General features: G+C 36.8%; 2 protein-coding genes across 2 annotated transcripts in view; one reads left to right on the top strand and one right to left on the bottom strand.

The window, feature by feature from the left end:
• The window catches only part of LOC115758484 (stathmin), an 82,112-nt gene that overhangs the window by 49,350 nt on the left and 14,199 nt on the right, over positions 1 to 18,563 (top strand). The gene's annotated exons all lie outside the window — the stretch shown is intronic.
• Positions 9,602 to 10,823, bottom strand: LOC115758485 (protein roadkill-like). The gene is made up of 2 exons (XM_030699162.1): positions 10,212 to 10,823; positions 9,602 to 10,148 (listed from the first exon to the last, which is right to left on the bottom strand). The coding sequence occupies exons 1-2, from the start codon at positions 10,765 to 10,767 to the stop codon at positions 9,742 to 9,744; spliced, it is 963 nt and encodes a 320-aa protein (XP_030555022.1). The 5' UTR covers positions 10,768 to 10,823; the 3' UTR covers positions 9,602 to 9,741.

Raw genomic sequence — 18,563 nt, 5'->3', positions numbered from 1 at the left:
GGCTTTTTGTTGCCTTTTGTGAGGTAATAAAATGTCAAAATCGTCTGGTCGGCGCCATGCTAAATGAAGTAGCTTTAGCCGGACAATACCCGGCGCTGCCCCTGACAAACTGACGCCCCTAGAGGACCACACGGCGTATACGTGCTCACACACTGAACATGGTCGCGTATTAATATAATTTGTTTTGGTTTGCTGCAACATTTTAAATACTTTGCGCAGATTTTCGTGTTCGTGTTAGTAAGCTGATATACGTATCTGCGGGAATGGAACATACAGGTAGCTAATTGTTAGACCATGGTGATAGTACCTTATTCTTCTGTAAATACCCTATAAACGAATGATTAGGGTAATCCGTTTAGTATGTCAAATAGCCCAAAACTTAGCTCCAACTTAGCTTATTTAACCTAAAAGGTCAGAGGGAACTAGAAGCATTAATCATATCCAACAAACTGTGCTCTGTACAGGGTAATCGCTAGTCGCGCTTTGGATTCATTGTTTTTGCATCTACTGCGGTCAGGTGTAATTAAGACTGCAGATAAAATGTATGTGCTTATGTGGTTTTTGTGGACAGTCTGAATTGTGTGTGTTGATAAATATGTATCAAATATACTGGCTAGACGATGAACTGAATGGAATACCGATAAATACAGTGAAAATGGGTGTTATATGATGCATTGAAAAGTCAAGACAATATTTAATTAAATTGCAAAGCCCACACTTTGTTTATTCCGTTTTCGTTTTCAATTAATCTTTCGTTCAATCTTCATGTTCGACCTATTCAAATTTCATTTAAGATTCGCCGACTTACAATCAAAAAGTTGAAGTATTATTGTTTTAGCTTGAGATTTTCGCATTAATTTACATTAGGGCCATCTGCTAATTTTCGCGCATTGTGTCAGCTTTTCTTCATTTATCATTTATGCCACTTTTATTTCATTTTTTTCTCACATTAAGTTCATTAATTTTCCATATGCAGCCTTCCCCTGAGAAGGAACTCGTCCAATCGCTCGAATTTCTGCTGTACCAAGCACTTTTGCTCAAGTAAATGAGAGAAGAACCAAAATGCGCAAAAGTCATTAAAGTGCGAAAAGCTTTGAGAAACTTAAGCGCATAGTTTGCTTTTTAGTTTGAGAACGGACGAGAGAGAAGGGTTCTGGTCAAGAGCTTGTGAAAAGGGAAAACTGATTTATCTTAACTAGTTTTCTTGGTCTACTTTGGGGCATAAGCTGGAATCTGAAAGTTGCACAAAATTTCGCAAAGCACTTGAATATTCATTTGGGTTACATTTTTAACAACAAATGGAAAATGCAATTGAAAAATTGTATTCAAAGTTGAGTGTTTTATTAGAGCATTAAAAGGGCTAAAAGAAAAATGTGCATAATAAATACTTGGCTTTGCTTGAGCATAAGTCCTAGAAATATATGTTTGGACTTGACAAGTCAATAGATAATAGTTTTTTTATGAAAAGTAAGCGAAATTTCAGAAAAATTAATTATTAACCGTAGAGCAAAAGAAAGAAATCCAATTTGCGTAAATAAAATGTTTACAACAATCCAATATGAGAATAAAAGCCACACGCTTTTCACATAATCCCAAAAATATGCCATGAAAAGCCAGACCGAACGGCAAATATCTCAATTTTCGCATAAAGCATTGTTGTTGACCGCAGAAAATTCATTGGAAATTATGATTGCATTAAATATTAAATAATAAAGTCAACTGCTAATTAACACAGCGACTAAGCCCGGAAAAATACACTTCTCGCTCGTCTGCAGCTCCGGGACAAATTGCATAGCAATTAATTTGAGTAGATTTAAATGAATATGGAAACGTTAATGGGCAGAAATTGTTATAAAATATTTACAATAAAATGCGAACTAATTAAATGTTAATTAAGTTAGCAATGCCATAATAATTAGGCCCAAAAATTAGTAGCCAAATTAATTGAAAAGCGAATAATAAAAAGAGGAACCAGGCGAATGCAAATGCAATAAAATGGCAAACAGATCAATAAAAACACTCAAACTGCAATTAAAAATTAATAACGACTGCGAAATATTTACGGATGTATTTATTTCGTATTTATAAAATACATATAGATATATATATTTGTATATGCTTATGTATATATAAAGGAAACAACAATGCGGCACAATTCAATTATGCGTTTGCGCCTTTTTAATTAACAGTGTTTATTTGCTTTAATTAAAATCCTTTGCTACATTCGCTCTCTTTTACTCGCCTACGCTAAAGGGCAGGCTCTCTATCTATCAGGCAGACAGCCTGCTTTGTTGTTTGTACCCTGTAAAAAATGGGCCTTACATTTTTAAAAGCTCTTAAACATTTGTTTTTTTTTTAAGTGAAGATAATTTGATTCTATCATTTTCCTAAAACTTTTGTATGATTAAAAACATATAGGATATACTCCTGAAAGAAAATTATACTATTATATTAAAACTCTAGGCATTTCATAAAGAGCTGTAATTCTAAATACAAAAGTTATTGTTTAATTACAAATAAGTGCCTGCATATATGAGTTTTTCAAAACATTTAAGCATTAGCGAATACATTTGCCAACAAATGCAGGGTATTTGTGAGTCTAGTGGTCGTTTCATTTCCACTTATTTGTGCAGTTCTGAAGAGCTGTTGGCAACTCTGCAAACCAACCGAAATAAAACGAGGAAAAATGCAATTAAAAACGGAAGCAAGTCAATTAAATGGACCAAGTTGGCCGAACTCAAAAGTGTTTGAGCAAACAAATGCAAAATGGCCGACACTTCAAAAACTGTCGCCATTAAAAGTTTTTCCACGCCTTTGAACAAAATGGCGCACGATTCAAGAGCAGAGCATCAAAACACGAATAAAGAAAAATTCCGCTAGCGAACTAAACGGATATTGTGAATTATTGTTTATGATGACAAATCACCATGGAGTGTAACGCAGAGTGCAAGAGTGGAAAGTGAGTGGATTGCCTTGCAAGCCAAGGCATTAATCTTCGGTGCAGCCTGTCGCAATACCAAGAGAAATGTGCAAAAAAGTGCCAGCAACTATTCATGAGGGTCTACAAACTGTACTGATGGCTAATAAACCAGCCGAGGAATGATTCCTGTGCGCTAAAATGAAATATTGCCTTAGAGAGCAGCTATTTTATGATGAAGTGAAAATTAATTTGAACGCTAAAAATTTAAAAACTTTAAAAGAAAACTTTAACAATCGCCCTAGATATGCTTAGGAGATCTATATTTGGCTGAACTGAAGCACATACCATATGAAACTATTAATGGGTATATATATGCCTATTTTTTTTTATGATTTTAGATGAAGTTTTCTTAAGCTCGCGTCAAAGAAATTTTAAAGTATAATAACTAAATAATGTATACTCGATAATATTAATATTAATAATACTAATAACAATCATATATTTATATTAATTAGGATAATTAAAATAATAATAATGATAAATAAAATAATAATGATAATAAAATGAATAATGATGATTAAAATAATAACAATAATAATTATAGTAATGATAATAATAATACTAAGCAGCACTGGCAAACCCGCGAGTTGACAACTCTGTCCACCATTTTTACTGTCAAATATTAACGTAAGGTGGCAGCACTAAAAAGTTTATATTTTTTTAACGTTTTCTTGAACATAACTCTTATATTAAGAATGCTTATAATGTATTATATGTGCCTGTTAAACCTGCAGCCAAACTGCAACTGTGTGTGCTCTGCTTTGAACCCTTTCTAAGCCCCTAGCTCTTATTTTGGTAGATTTTTATTTTATTTATTTTTTTAGAACGCTTTCAAATGCCTTCAATTTGAGCACGATTTAGCGCTTTTTACTTGGTGCAAACTTTTGATGCCCGACACAGAACTTCAATTATGCATTCAAGCTGAAAGGCAAATGCCTGCGGGATTCGAGCAGCGAACAGATATAGAGAGGGAGAGTTTGAGTAGCAGTTGAGAGAGCGAGAATTGTGGCCAGTTTTTGGGTAAAATGTTTGCCGTGTTCACACATTGCACAGCGAACAGGCCAAAAGGTGTTATTGTGCCGTGTTTGTTAGCCTAACATGACCGCATAGTTGCAGGGCTTCCCCGTCTCGCTTCCCCGTTCGCCTGTTCATTTCTCTCTAAACTGCTTTTAGCTGTCATCATTTGCATAGCAAATATGTTTTTGGACTGGGGGGGCCTCTGACCACACACAGCAAACGGAATACAAATATTTTGCCATTTGTGTACGTATTCCGTTTACTTATTATTATGCGAAAATTTGCGAATATATTGAGTCCCGTCGAAGCGAAGCAACAACACAAAATACGATAATAATAATGCGTATTATTTATGCTAATGACAAAAGCAGCTTCCTAATGATAAATAGATATATATGTATATACATATAGACAAGGTCCACAGGGAGCGTCCATAATTTAGTTGTATATTGTGTTTTTCCTTGCAGCAAATTGTCCTGAAGCCAACATTGATTTCTGGTCAACTGTTTGGGCTGTAACTTGATTTGTTTCTAATTTGATTGAAACGTAATCAAATTGATCCAGTTGAGAGATAGTTTTCCTGATAGGTAAACGCCTCCGATTCCATAATTTTGATAGGTAACTTGATTGAATAACTGTGCCATAATGATATATGATAATAATATGCATGTAAAAATCATATGTATCTATAAATATTGTCGCTGCGTACCCAAAAGAAAAGTTGATACTAGAAAACCAATTGGGATTCTTGAGTCGAACCGGTTCGCTTTAAACCCGTCTTGGCGCCATGATATACATGACTAGCAGGGATTCGAGCAAATGGCTTAGTTTTATACGGACTTGATTTATTAAATATGGTATTATATTTTATTATATTAATCATCTATTCATATTTCATTACTGTCAGTTTCGTGTTTATGGAAACAGGTCATTAGAACACAAATATCAATATTATCAGGCATTATTTTTGCCACTCTTTAAATCTGTAAAGCAAACAATGCAAGTAAATTATTCAGTCGGACCCTGAAATGTTCAGCGATGCGTGTCTCTGATAAACAAGATATATTTAAACATATATTTAACTATTTATTCAAACGGATCTATATACAAATAATCACGAATAATAATAAAATTAAATTACGCGCTCCGTGACTGTGCCAAGTGGTGGGTGGGTTTGAGGGCAAAACTGCTGTTGGAACTGATAATAAAATACCGAACAATGACCAACTTCAGACTATGGGAAAAGCACGCACAAAGCCATTGGAAATGGCTATGAATACGGTGGCATTTGGTTTTTCACTGTCCAGCAGCGAGTTTGACCTAAAAAAAATAATTATTATGTGATGCGGCTGGATGGGTTAGGGATCCGGTTGGGCAATGCGGTCAACTGGTTATCTCTGGACATGCTGCAGCGTGCTGTGTGTCTCTTTCTCCATAGAAACGCGTTGCGCCCATTTGCATGCAACATTTTATTTATGGCAACGGGCGGATTTAAGTGGGCGCAAGTGGAGCTGACAATTTTATTATTGCCATGCATTATATACAGAGCATATCCTGCTGTCCTGCTGATTGCGCATTCAAGTGAGCTCCAAAAATTTCCACCCTTTTCAAACAGACTTTTTGCGGCAAGGGGCGAGTGGCGGGGGCCTTGTACTTGTGTAAACCACAAAATTGCATTGTGGTCAAACAGGAGTCTAAGCCCTGGGCTAGCAGCAAGCGCATGTTTTGCATACGGGCAGGATTTAAAAGGCTTACAGCCAGCTACAGCAGCTGGCGCAGGACCCTTCCTCCCCTCGGCCCTTAAGGGACGGAGCCTTTGCTCGAGCAAAATATTTTCATTGAACGCATAATTTTCACACTTGGCGCAGTTGTACGTACGTGTCGTCCTTGTCCCTTCCCCTCTCTCTCTCCCTCCCTGTCTCTAACTGCTTTCATTTCTCCTGTTCTCAATCCTTTTCTAACCCCAAGCCATGTCCTTTTATTTATGCCTACCTTTGCTTGTCCCATGCATTACTTTCATAAAATTGTATAAAATATTTATGCATATTTCTGTGGCTTGTGGTTGACAGGCGATTTTTAAAGAGATTTATGCTTCACTACGCAATCATTTTGAATGCTTGAGAAATTGAGTGCACTTTATAAACATGTGGGACATAAGCTGAATTTTCTAAGAAATTGTCTGATCAAATTATAAATCTCTTTTTTATTTAGCCCTATTATTTGTATTAAATTATAAAACATATTTGTTTATATTGCAATATCAAGAAGGACATTGCCTGTAATATTATTATTATCCGCTGTTTCCTGATCTATGAGATCTGTATTCCCTGAGCTTGATAGTTTTGACAGCATTACAATCTATCATTAATTTATTTTTCATAATCAACCCCATTAAACTGATGCGAAATCAGGTATAATTTCAATTGGTTTAAAATATTTTCACACCTTAAAAAATGTTGGAAAATTCTTAAAGCCTTGATTTGTAAAGCAGGGTCTTGCTATAGCAGCAATAGGGTTTCTCTTAAATTGAACACGTTTCAGCTAATTAATCAAGTATACGAAATTTCGGACAGGCAACAAACAGCGAGACACAGAGTTCAATCAGGTTTCTCTAGCTAATTAGCTCTTGTCAGCAGCTCGTTAGGGGACACCAACTTGAATGCAACCACCTTAACCTTAACTCAAAGGGCTGCCACAAATGTCCACTCACATGAGGCGCCAAATTGACGTGCCGTGTACAAAGAGCAGGGGGGGCGGAGGGGGGTTAAGTGTGGGTGCATAGTTTTAATTAGCCGCAATTCAACACGCCCACGCACATACGCCCACCGCCTCCGAAGGGAGGGTTACAACTGTACCTGCATGTTGGCGGCTAATAAACTAAACAGCCTTTGGCCATAAAACAATCTTTGCTCGAAGTGGACACAAAACACGAAGAGCTGACATATCGAGCTATTGGCCGCGGAGAAGGGAAGTCTAGCAACAATAGGACGGGAGTTGATGGCAATGGAAACGCACTAATTTGAACGCTCATAAAACTGAACGCGCAAAATGGAAACGGGCTGTTGGTGGGTGGTTGGGTGTCTGGACAGTTGGGTGGTTGGCACTTGCCGAAGGGCAGCTAACCATGCTAGTTGTGCCCGAATTACCAAAACCAGCAGCGGCCACAGCAGCAGCAACACGCAAACAACAACAAGAACAACAACAATAACAAGAAATACAAATAAAAATCACATACAGACACACAGATATAGTTATAGATATAGATATACAACCCTATTGTTTAGCCCTGCTCGTAGCTTGAACCGAAACTTAATTTGCGAAAGAGAAAATCGATAAATAGTATTTATTTCATTGTAATTACATATCGCCCAGAATGTCATTTGTAATTTATAAGTCACGCTTTCATTTTTATGCGACTTTTGCCAAGTGTGCCAGCCTTTTGGACATTATTTATAAGATGGCTAAAAGTTTGTCTCCAGCAGCAAAAGTTTTTGCAAATGGCATTTAGTAGGAGAGAATATAGGAAAATGAATTGTTATTCGATTAAAGTGCGGTTATGGAGCAATTCAATCTAGCTAGGGTTATGGTTACCAGAAAAACATACATTTTGTAGAATATATGAGAGCTATTTAAGCTGCAATTGAAAAGAAAACGTGTTGCATATACTGTAAAGTTCGTAATAGAATAAACTAAAATGTTATATGACGGATTGAGGGCGGATTCTTGGCAACATTTGCAGGCAATTGAAGCCAAGTTAACGCTCTCAACAAGAATCTGGCAAAGATCAGCCAACTGTGCTGAGTAAAAGTCATACGGTACTAGACCTTACAACTTAAGATAATCTTAATTAAAATGCCTGCAAAATACTTAATACTTGTCACCAGGAAGTGGCCAGTTCTAAATTAAACTAACTTACAAGCTTCTGCCAGGTTTTTGCTCTGCACTTTTCGTCTGCGTCCGGGTCAGACATAATTTACTCGACTATGTTAAGCCGCTTGGATAGTTAATCAGACTGGCAACAAGCGACTGTCAGAGACACGAGTTCACTTCGCCCCTACCCAAACCAGGAACCTGCTGCTGCATGCAACATATTCTCGTTTGCTGGTTTAAAATTATCTTGCAACGTTGTTGCCGAGGCCTTCAAGGCGTGGGCAAGGGGCGGCATTGGAACATGGCTCTGTATGCGTAGCAGGACGAGCACATGGCCAGCATGGCGTTGGCGAAATGTTGTTGAAATGTCACTGACACTTTTAGCGTTTGTTATGGCAACGTCCCGACGTTGTTGCAAGCTGCAGTTGCAACATTAAAATTTGTTGTTGTGCTATAAACAGGCAACACAGAAATGTTCAACTGACTGACGCTCTTTCTCTCTAGCACTCTCCCTCTCTGACTCTTCCCTCTTCCTTTGCTGGCTGGCATTAATGCATCCTCATCCGCAGACACATCCGCCTTACAACGGCGTCATCCAAAATGATCTGAACAATGAAATTTTGTTGCCGCTGGTCGTTGCCATTCGCTTGTTGCAACTTGCCATTCGCCAGTTGTATGGCATTATTATGACAACATGTCCTTGGCTGTAGCTGCTGTTGCCTTCAATGTTTTTCTAGCTAGATAAATGAGTATATATGTATATGTATATAGCTTTAAATATGCCTGAATGTCGCTGAATAAAGTATAATTGTTGTCTTAATGAGTGGCAACAAAATGGCATCAGAAATGTGCTTTCCGTGGCTCTCAGGCAACAACAATTACGTGCCACGCAGAGCGCGTGGAAAATGCAGCGAGGTTTACTTTAAATGTTGCTACATTTTAAAATATGATGTACTTACTAGACAATTGATTGTTGCTTATAGCTTGTAAGGAGTTAGATCTGAGTTATCTTTCTAACTGTCGCTTAAAGAAATGTTTCAATATGTACAAAAACGCAATTGACAGCCGATTGCTACTTTTGACAACCAGTGTTGTAAATTGTAACTACAAACAATAATATTTGAATTAGATTTATGATTGATTGACTCTCAAAGTTGTTTAGTTATTATTATTTACAAAGCCTTAATTGACAGCCAATTGTTGCCTTTGACAACTTATAACAAACAGTATTATAAAAAAAGTGGCTAAATTCAAGAAAAAAATAGCTCAAAAATATTGGTCTAATTGGTTTTCTTATTGACTTATTCTCAAAAATCGTTTCATTACCAATTAAAATATTTAAAAAACCTCAATTGATAAAATAGTATTAAAATATTGTTACAAAAATAGAAGCTGAATAAGCTGTTTTTCTGATTGACTCTCAAAGATCATTTTATTATTTGTATAATCATTTATCTAGACTTAATTAACAACCGACGTTTGCTTGGGCTGCTTAATAATATAGTGTTAAAAGAAAACTATCAACTAGTGTTGTAAAGTGTCGCCTTAAAAAAGTTATAAAGTAGCTGAAAAAGTTATATGCGCTCAAATTGACAATAAGGGTTTGCTAGTACTTGTCCATTATATATACCAAATTATTTTGATGCAAGATACAATACACATTACGTGAAAGAGTTTCAAAAACTAGTCCTGGCCAAGCCTCAAATCGAGCACTTATCAAAGTAATCCTAGGTATTCGTATTTTATTTGAAAACCTAGCACAGACTAGAGATGATATTTGTATACATTTGTGTTAACAATAGTTTGAGCAAAATGATATAAAAATGTAAACATTTGTTTTTGGTTTGTTTTCTGGGAGATTTCTGAAGCCCATTTTATGGAAAATTCTCAGCAATTAGATTGGCGTGAGTGTGTACGATTCTCTTCCAGCCCGCTGAGGCCTTAACATTGCTGGCATGTGCCTTAATAAATTCAATTGTTTGTGTCTTAAGTTGCGTTGCGCTGTGCATATCGGCAAGGACGAGAGTTTGTGCCGCATTATTAACGCATAGTTTGCTATATAGAGAACTTTCGCACATTGCTTTTAGCTTCTCGAGTGCGTATTTGTCGGCAGCGACTAGTAAATCCTTGGCGAATACATCCAAATGGGCTGATTTGCCTGTGTACATGTATTTGAGCATTTCTTTGACAATATCATGATTTAAATCGCCTATAACGACACGATTCTCTTCATTCTCCACGGTTTTATGCTTAAACATGGCCGAAAAAACATCGCTGCGAGCTGCGAAACGAATAGAATATGTCGACATACATATGCATATATAGTTAAAATGTAATATCCTACCAGATAGTATGCTCTTATGAGCCATTATTTCCCGTCCATTGCTGGCAACAATGGCCACATCGCTGAACTTTTTACTATCGAATAGATTGCCCATATCCTCGGCCAATTGACACTCGGGCACTTTTATCATATTCGTCTGTCCGCAGCTGCTTTTCGTCTCCTTCAGCATTATGATTTTACAGCAGATGGACAGCTTGTTATTGGGCAAATAGCCCTTGGATTTATCAAATAGTTCACCACACTCCATGAACTTAAAGGCCCGTTCACAGGCCGTTTTCAGGGATATGGCTATGGCCGTCTCCTCGCGATCCAGTATGGAGCAGGTGACAACCGCTTTGGCATTTGGCAGATTTGTGAATACGAACATAACCAAATCATCTTCGTATTTGGTATTGATGCAAAGCCTCCATTTGCGATCCGCACTGAAAAATGTCGGCGATTCCAGTTTCTCACACATATTATAGACCAAATAAAAGTTCTCGATGGTCCAAATATGTGTGAACGTATAAAATTTCGGTAATGTGCAGCTCCAAGTGCTTGTCTCTGCCATATTCATTGCTTACAAGAATGCAATTTGGGGGACCCTTGCTCTGCAACTAGGCAGAAACTAGAGAAGTTACAACCGAAGTTTCTGTTTTTTTTTTTTTTATATTTTCTTATCGATAATCAGTGCGATATATTTGCAACGTGCCATTCTGCATTTTAGCGCCGTTTCAATGAATCGTGTTTCAGTTTCACGTTTCCGAAAAAAACACGATATTTAAGCACTCATTTAGAAAATACTAAATACTAAATAACAATTAATGAAAGGGTTATATGTATAGGAAAGGGTTTATTAGATAATAATTTATTGTTTTTACTATTCTTTAAACATGTTACAGATTTATGTTTCCAATTAAAATTGTTTTTTTTTTTGTTTTTAATTTAAAAATAAATTATAAAAAGTATTTTTTTATTCGTGAATCAGTTTCATACTTCATACCAAAAGCATGGTATTTTGTATTTGGGTTGGTATTATATGAAAAGGAATTTAATAATGTACAAATTAAAAATTATTAAGTAGAATAATTAATATAAATTATTTGATATATTTTTTAATGTTTAAGCGATTGAGCTATAATAACATTTTTTATTACGTTAAATATTCTCAAATCGTATATTGTGTTTTAGTTTCACGTTTTCTACTAAAAAAATAATTATTTATATAAAATAGTATTAAATGATAAGGCATTTAGAAAAATGTTACGAATCATTTGAAGCTTGAAGTATTTAGTTAATGCGTAACATTTTATAAAATGGTTTTAGGCAATACTTCGTTAAATAAACTATTCTTAAACTTTTAATAAGAAAACTTAAAAAATTGTGCTAACTGCACCAATAATCAATGCATTCAAGCTACTATCTGATATATATAGTTTTTATATGCTATTCAAAGTTTGAATGTCAAAATAAAATTTTGTCTTTAAAAAGTTGGCTTCCTGAACAACTTGAGAGCTTTTGTTTTTTATTGAAATAAGTTTAATTTCAATGCGTCCAACCATTGACGGCAGTTTTCGGTGTACCTAATGCGCTGCACAAATAGCACGGCACAATTGGGCTTCAAGAAGAAGTGAAATGTTCGGGAAAACCAAGAGATTTTTCCAGCCCGCGCAAGCAGAAGGGTGGAAAGCTGCTCATTTGAATTTCTTTCAATATGTAAGATGTTGCAATAGGCCAGAAAATAGGAAAGAACAAAATAGGCAAGAAAATGATAAAGAAAAAAATAATAAACAGCAGCTAATTAGCTATGCAGCTGGCAGTCAATAAGTTGAAGAACAAGCAAGCCCCAAGAACAAAGCAGCAAAACAAACAAACAACAAAAATAAACAATGGTAACCGCTTCCAGTGCAAAAAGGTAGTGTATTATTATTTGCAACAGTTAACAAAAGCCCCGCATGCAGAATGAAATAGCACTCGAATACAAGAGGCTGCGCAGAGGCGTGGAAAAAGGAGGGGGGGGGGGGGGGGGCAGATAACCTGTACCCTGTGCACACAGTACCCGTATTTGTGGTCCAAGCGATTTCCATCTTAATTTTTGCAGACAACTTCATCAAGCATTAATATACCCTGTAGAATGTTGTATGCTACGCAGGGGATATAGGTTCATGCCAAATATTTAAATATTTGAAAAACAGAGTTTTAATACCCTGTAGCCTGTTTTATATATAAAGGGTATGCTGCTTTAAGGGAAGATAAGGCTAGTAGTAATGGCTTACGGCTCTTCTAATAGCTCATTATAGGGTATATGTATATATAAGATATATTAAGAGTTTATATACCCTGCTTGTTGTTTTTAGAAAAAAAAAACAAGGGTAATAGACTTGTACATTTTTGAATAAAGGTGCTTTTATACTCTGGCTAAAATAAAGGGTATGCTGTTCTTAGGTAAAGAAAAGGCTAGTAGGATTTTTTTGTGTTCAATTATTCTAAAGTAGCTTAACAGGGTATATTATTGATTGAAAGAGTTTCTATACCCTATAGCCTGGTTAAAATATGAAGCAAATGGTGTTAATACATTATTCGAAATGTTCTTTACAGGAAATAATATATATTTTTTAAGACTTTAGACCTATTATCAGACGTATATCCGCTTTTTGAAATAGTTTATAATAGTAATATTAATTTTTAAAGGGGTTATATAATAATATACGTTGATTTATATAGAGTCTTATATCAAATTAAAGGGTATATCTGTCTTAAGATAACTGAAATTAGTAACTGTTCACAGGGAATTCTCTTTTTGGGCTGTTTGAAGCTTTTCGGAGGGTCTATCAAACTTTAATAACTTGCACAGAGAGCTAGAGGTGTTTTGCTTACAGGGTATTCAGCAGCTGAACACGCTCATTGCTCTTCTACTTGGCTTAACTTTAATTGAAATGCAATGCACAAAAAGTGGGCGTGTCTGCAGCCCAATTCCAGCCTCAAAATAACTGCTGACTGTGCACATATGGCGCTAAGAACTAAGCCCCAAACCAAGCAAAGCAAATAATAGCAAGCAAGGCGACGCGACGAGAATGTGAAAGAAGTTGAGGCATACTTACGGGCGCTTAATGAAGGAAACGGCATAAGACGGTCTGTTCCTAACGCTCCTGTCGAGAACTCGAAGTGAGAACTGGAGCAAACACTCGGGGATTGGGTGGTGCTTTTAAGCGACGTATTAAGAATAGAAACCTAATTTTTTGTTGTTGTTGAATATGACGCCGGCTTGGGATTGATGAAAAGAAAAAGAGCAAGGAAAAACCAAAAGCAAATACAGAATACTATTGCTAATTTAACGTAACAGTAAAAGGGAAGAGAGCGGAAAAGCTGAGAATAAAAAAAGTTGTCTGATATTAAGTTTGTGAGGGCGGGAGAACAATTTCTTTATACTTGATCGTACGGCATTTTCCTGCTAGAACATTAACTAATAGTATTTCATTACAAAAAAAGTATTTTAAAAAAGTTAACAATTTCAATCAACCTTCCGAGCGCCTGGGCTATTAACTCTCATTGGTTGTGTGCCCTGACCTAATATCACATGCAATTCTGCATATTTAATAACCATCATTTTATAGCCATTACACGCTGCATATTTGATTTCCATAATGTTTTTCAATCATTAAACATTATTATTTTGTAATCATCATTAGGTTAACCAATTTCCCACAATTTTCGCTGTGATGTTCTGTTCCAGACTTTTCCTGTTAAGCCGCACATGTTAGTTGGCGTAATTTTTGCCAACAGTTTATTGACTTATGCTAATATCAAGTGGCCTCCCAAATGGCCAGCGTTGCTAAAATAAAACCCAGCAAAGGCAAAAGGCAAAAAAAAGGCAAAAAAAAGAAAAATCAATAGTGCAGTAGCCTTTGCAACATACAAAAAAGTTCGATATATATATATATATGTATATATACTATATATAGCTAATGGCGGCGACGACGACGTCAGTTAGCCTAGCCGCATTCCCAAGGTGATAAACTGCAGTCGGTGCAGCAAAACTTGAAACACCCTGTCATTTCTACCTTAACAATTCGCCCCCTTTGAGGCCATTTCAAGCTGGGTCGCCTGACTTTTTCACCCTAACACAAAGCGAAACCCGAAACACGTCACGTTACTGCGTCATTTGCAGTTGTTGCAATGCGATATACCTGGTCGGCAACTTACCCCAGTACTACATAAATATATATACTTATATATAGGGGGTTGGGTAGCTCTCCCTTTGCTGTCTGGGCCAAGGCGCCAGGCTTCATTTGGCAACGTCGCGCACAGTTGGATACCAACCAGCGAGTGGTAGGCAGCTGAGGAGTCGATTAGCTGCACGTGCAGACGGCATTTGCTTATGTAATCGCCCAGAAACTAGACAGAACCGAAGCCGAGAAGCGACAAAAAAAAAAAAAAACAATAAAAAATAAAGAATAATGGCTAAGACAAGTAGCCCAGGAAAATGTAAAACATGTTGTGTCAGTTTTAATCAGGAACAAAAGAAAAATGGTGTCAGGCAGGCGTCGGTTAGTTTTCAATTTTTGCATTCCATACACAACGTTCCAAAGGCGTCATATGCCACAAATATTCCGGCTGAAATTAAGTTTGAGTTCGATTTTAAATCGCAGAATTTCCAGCTATCGATAAATACAAAAATCGTTGGCGAAGTTATCGAACTGCCAGCACAAAAAGCAACCATGCCTAGCTAGACATGCAAGCTTATGCTTACATTAAAAAGAAAGTATTTATAAGCAAAGCTCATGTATGACTAATTAAAGCGCCTGCTTCTCCCTGCTGCCTCCTTTCAGAAGAACAACTTATTGAGTTGCCTCGCGGCAGAGAGAGAACTTTTCCAACTATGTTCTGGCTGTGCTGCCTTCGCAACATCTTGAGCAACTTTGCCCAGCAACAGCCAACAATAAGTGCAAGAATTTTTTTTAGCTGTCGCGTCTCTTTTTCTTATCTTAGACGCCGCATTCTACGAAGCGTAACGTTGGTTAAAAGTTTTTCCTGCCACTAACTAACGGCACTCACTTATGCAAAAAAAAAAACACACACACACAAAAAAGTGTTGGGCAGCGGCAAAGGAAGTTTTAACAAACAGCTGGGCTGCTGAATGTACTTCTGCTTTTATAGAATTACAGTCGAGCTTCTTTATAATGAATTCTTCCACAAATTGAGTTTTCGAAGGAATTACCAAACTTTCTTGCCAAGTTTTTGCTATTAAGAAGATTTGAAGAAATCGCTTTTTTTATTGTTATTGGTTTTATTTGTGTGGAAGTCTTTACATGTTACACCATTTGCGTTTGTTATAATGCAGTTTGACTGTACTTTCGGATAGAAATATTTACTAAGTTCATATTTTACATTTTTTTTATTATTATGTTTCCTTCTAATGGGCGAATATTTGGAAAATTATTTTTATCACTTTATTTGTGTCCATGTTAAGGCTTTATTATACCCCTTGAAAAAGGGTAAAAGGGTATAATGATTTTGTGTAAATGTTTGTTACAGGCAAAAGCAAGCATCTCCGATCACACACATTATATATATTCTTGGGTAGTATCGATAGACCTGTCGTCTTAGCCATGGCCGTCTGTTTGTCCGGCAGTCTGTCTACCCATCGGTATCTATGAAGTCTTTGCTCCCAGAATCCATTAGAGCTAAATACAGAGAGAACATAGGTCCTTCTAGTGTCCGCGCAGTAGTTGGTCGGTTTTTTAGCAATCGATAAAAATTGACATCGCAAACCAGTTCTTTAAGCAAATCTCTTATGTTTTAAGAGCTGAAGTGACCAAATTTGGCATTTACCTTTTACTAGAGTACATTTATATCAATCCTCTTTCTTTTATAGAAACCCCCCTGCTTAGCGCAGGCTGCATTTGGTGTTGAACTTACAAGGTTCAGGGTATCCCTTAGTCGGGCACTCCCTACTAGAACAATCTTGATTGTTTATAAGTTTGATTTGTTGAAGTTTTTTTTGGTTTTTTGCTTTTGGTTCTGTTATTACACATGTGTGTCGCATCTGCTCTCCATGGTGGCATGATTTAACTTCATAAGAGCACGCAGTTACGAGTAGCTACTTTTAAGCTCATATTTCTTGACTTTATGGAGTTAGTATTTAATTTTCTCTTGATCATCCGTCTGTCCTCCATGGTGACATTATTTAAATTAATGTTTAGAGAATGCAGCTACTACGAGCTACTTTCTAACACAGTTTTCCCAACCTGCAGAGCTAAAATTTGTTATTTCATAAATAACTTGTTTTCCAGGGTCACTTAGGTCGCTCTCACAAAAATGGAAGCATGCATGTGCGTGCTTTTTTATGATGTATGACTGCAATATTTTTTAACTTTTTTTAAACCTGCTTTTTATCACGATTTATTCACTAATTGTCTTTCTGTTTTTTTTTTTTTGCTTTCTTTTCAGGTAAGTTCCGCCCATCCATTTGTTGTTTGGTAATTTGTCTGCAAAGGCGCATGAAAAACACTCAAAAAGCTGCAGGAAAAGCTGCTCGTAGGAACTCTCAATGAATCATCGTCGTGCATGTCTCGACTCGCAAGAGCCGCTCAACGGCATAAAATCCATTAAAACAACAACAACAACAACAAATACCATAACAGCTGCTGCTGTTTTGTCGCCTTGTCGTATGCAATGCCTTTTTGCAGCTTTTAGTGCTGTTTACCGACATTTTTGGCCAGCTACAAACGCGCCTTCCCTTCAGCTCGCTCGGCTAACGTGTCGTATGTGTGTTGTGTCAGACTTTCGGCGACATTTGGCCAACGTTGAGGCCAATCAATGCCAATGTGGCTGCTGGGCACGTAGATGTCGCGGGCTTAGACGAGGGCGCAACTGTGACTAGTCGGGGCGTGGCATTTGAAAACGAAATGCGCTTTCCTTTTGTTTTTCTGTTTGCTGTTAGCTTTGTTCTTCAATTTCATAGCTTAAGTTGGCTTTATATAGCGGAAAAAACAATGTACTTCTACGCAGCAGGTACACTGTGCAAAAAGCCAGAAATTTTGATGGCGAGTTCCAAGGTCTGCAAAGCATAAAAACTTGCGAAATTCCTACTAAAATACATTTGAACTGGCACAAATTTCACGCTATGAAGGCTCATCCCATATAGACTCGCTCTCTAAGTAGATGAGCCAATAGATAAGTCAGTTTTTACTACTGCAATACGTTAGAAATTTCTACGAAATGTTTAAACCCTCTGCAGAAAAAAATAAATAGGTGTAAATGTAAAATGCTCTCTGTGTAAGCTTAGCGACTATCGATAAGATTGTGTGGCTTATCAGGCTTAATGTATGTGAATTATACTTATTCGTAAAAATGCAGATATAAAAGTTGAAAAGTTCAGAGAGCTTTAAAGATTTCCTCCAGTTTCTCTTCCTTTTAATATTAGTCTTATGGGTAGGTTGCCTAAGTCTTTACTTAGGGCTTTTGGATACAACTGTCCGATAAATCAGTTCAATAATATGCCAATAATCCCTTTAAGCATGCAGCATATTCGGAACTGATAGTTTTGGCTAACTATAACACTATTTGATCGGTTAGGTCAGCTTTTGTCATATTCTTTTTGAATATATTTGTACTTTTATCGATCGATAAAACAATTAAGTCAAATAGATTGTGTATTGTTTAAAGGCAAATATTTTCTTCAAAGCCACAAATATAGCTAAATGCAGGTACGTAAAATTTACTCAGGAGCTATAGTTTTTTTATACCCTGAACCCATTAAAAATGGGTATAAGGGTATATTGTATTTGTGCGAAAGCCAAATGTATGTAACAGGCAGAAGGAAGCATCTCCGACCCCATAAAGTATATAGATTCTTAATCAGCATAAATAGCCGAGTCGATGTTGCCATGTTCGTCTGTCTGTCCGTCCGTCCGTCCGTCCGTCCGTATGTATGAACGCAAGGATCTCAGAACCTATAAGAGCTAGAGACGTGATCGCGCAGATCGAGTTTGTTTCCGATAATCGATAACTTACTCCGTTTCCAAGCAATCGATAATCGATAATCGAAATCGATATCGATATCCTGTTTTTTGGGCAATTTTGGTAAATAATAAGAGCTAGAGTCACCAAACTTGACATATAGCTTCTAAAATAAAATATATATATATTCATTTGATGTTGGAAGAAGAGGGTTCAGGGTATCCCCTAGTCGGGAGCTCCCGACTTGAACCTCTTACTTGTTTTTTATATATATTTGCACATTTGACTCACTTGCTACACTGGTTGACTACAGTTTTCACTCCAATGACGGCTGACTCATCAGCTGTTTGGCTCGACCCGCTCAGCTGGGCTGGTCGGCCGCCCAGGCAATTAGGCTGCCAGACGAATGTC

Source organism: Drosophila novamexicana, unplaced genomic scaffold (genome assembly GCF_003285875.2).
Source record: "Drosophila novamexicana strain 15010-1031.04,08,12 unplaced genomic scaffold, DnovRS2.1 tig00000193-arrow-pilon, whole genome shotgun sequence".
Classification (NCBI taxonomy): domain Eukaryota; kingdom Metazoa; phylum Arthropoda; class Insecta; order Diptera; family Drosophilidae; genus Drosophila; species Drosophila novamexicana.
The sequence above is the reverse complement of the archived record's forward strand: the minus strand, read 5'-3'. Positions and strand labels throughout refer to the sequence as shown.

What these genes read in the sequence shown, in the direction of transcription:
- LOC115758485 (XM_030699162.1), bottom strand. Translation starts at nt 10,767, where the DNA reads ATGAATATGGCAGAGACAAGCACTTGGAGCTGCACATTACCGAAATTT. An exon ending in TCATAAGAGCATACTATCTG is followed by an intron (nt 10,149 to 10,211) that starts GTAGGATATTAC and finishes TTCGTTTCGCAG; the next exon opens with CTCGCAGCGATGTTTTTTCG.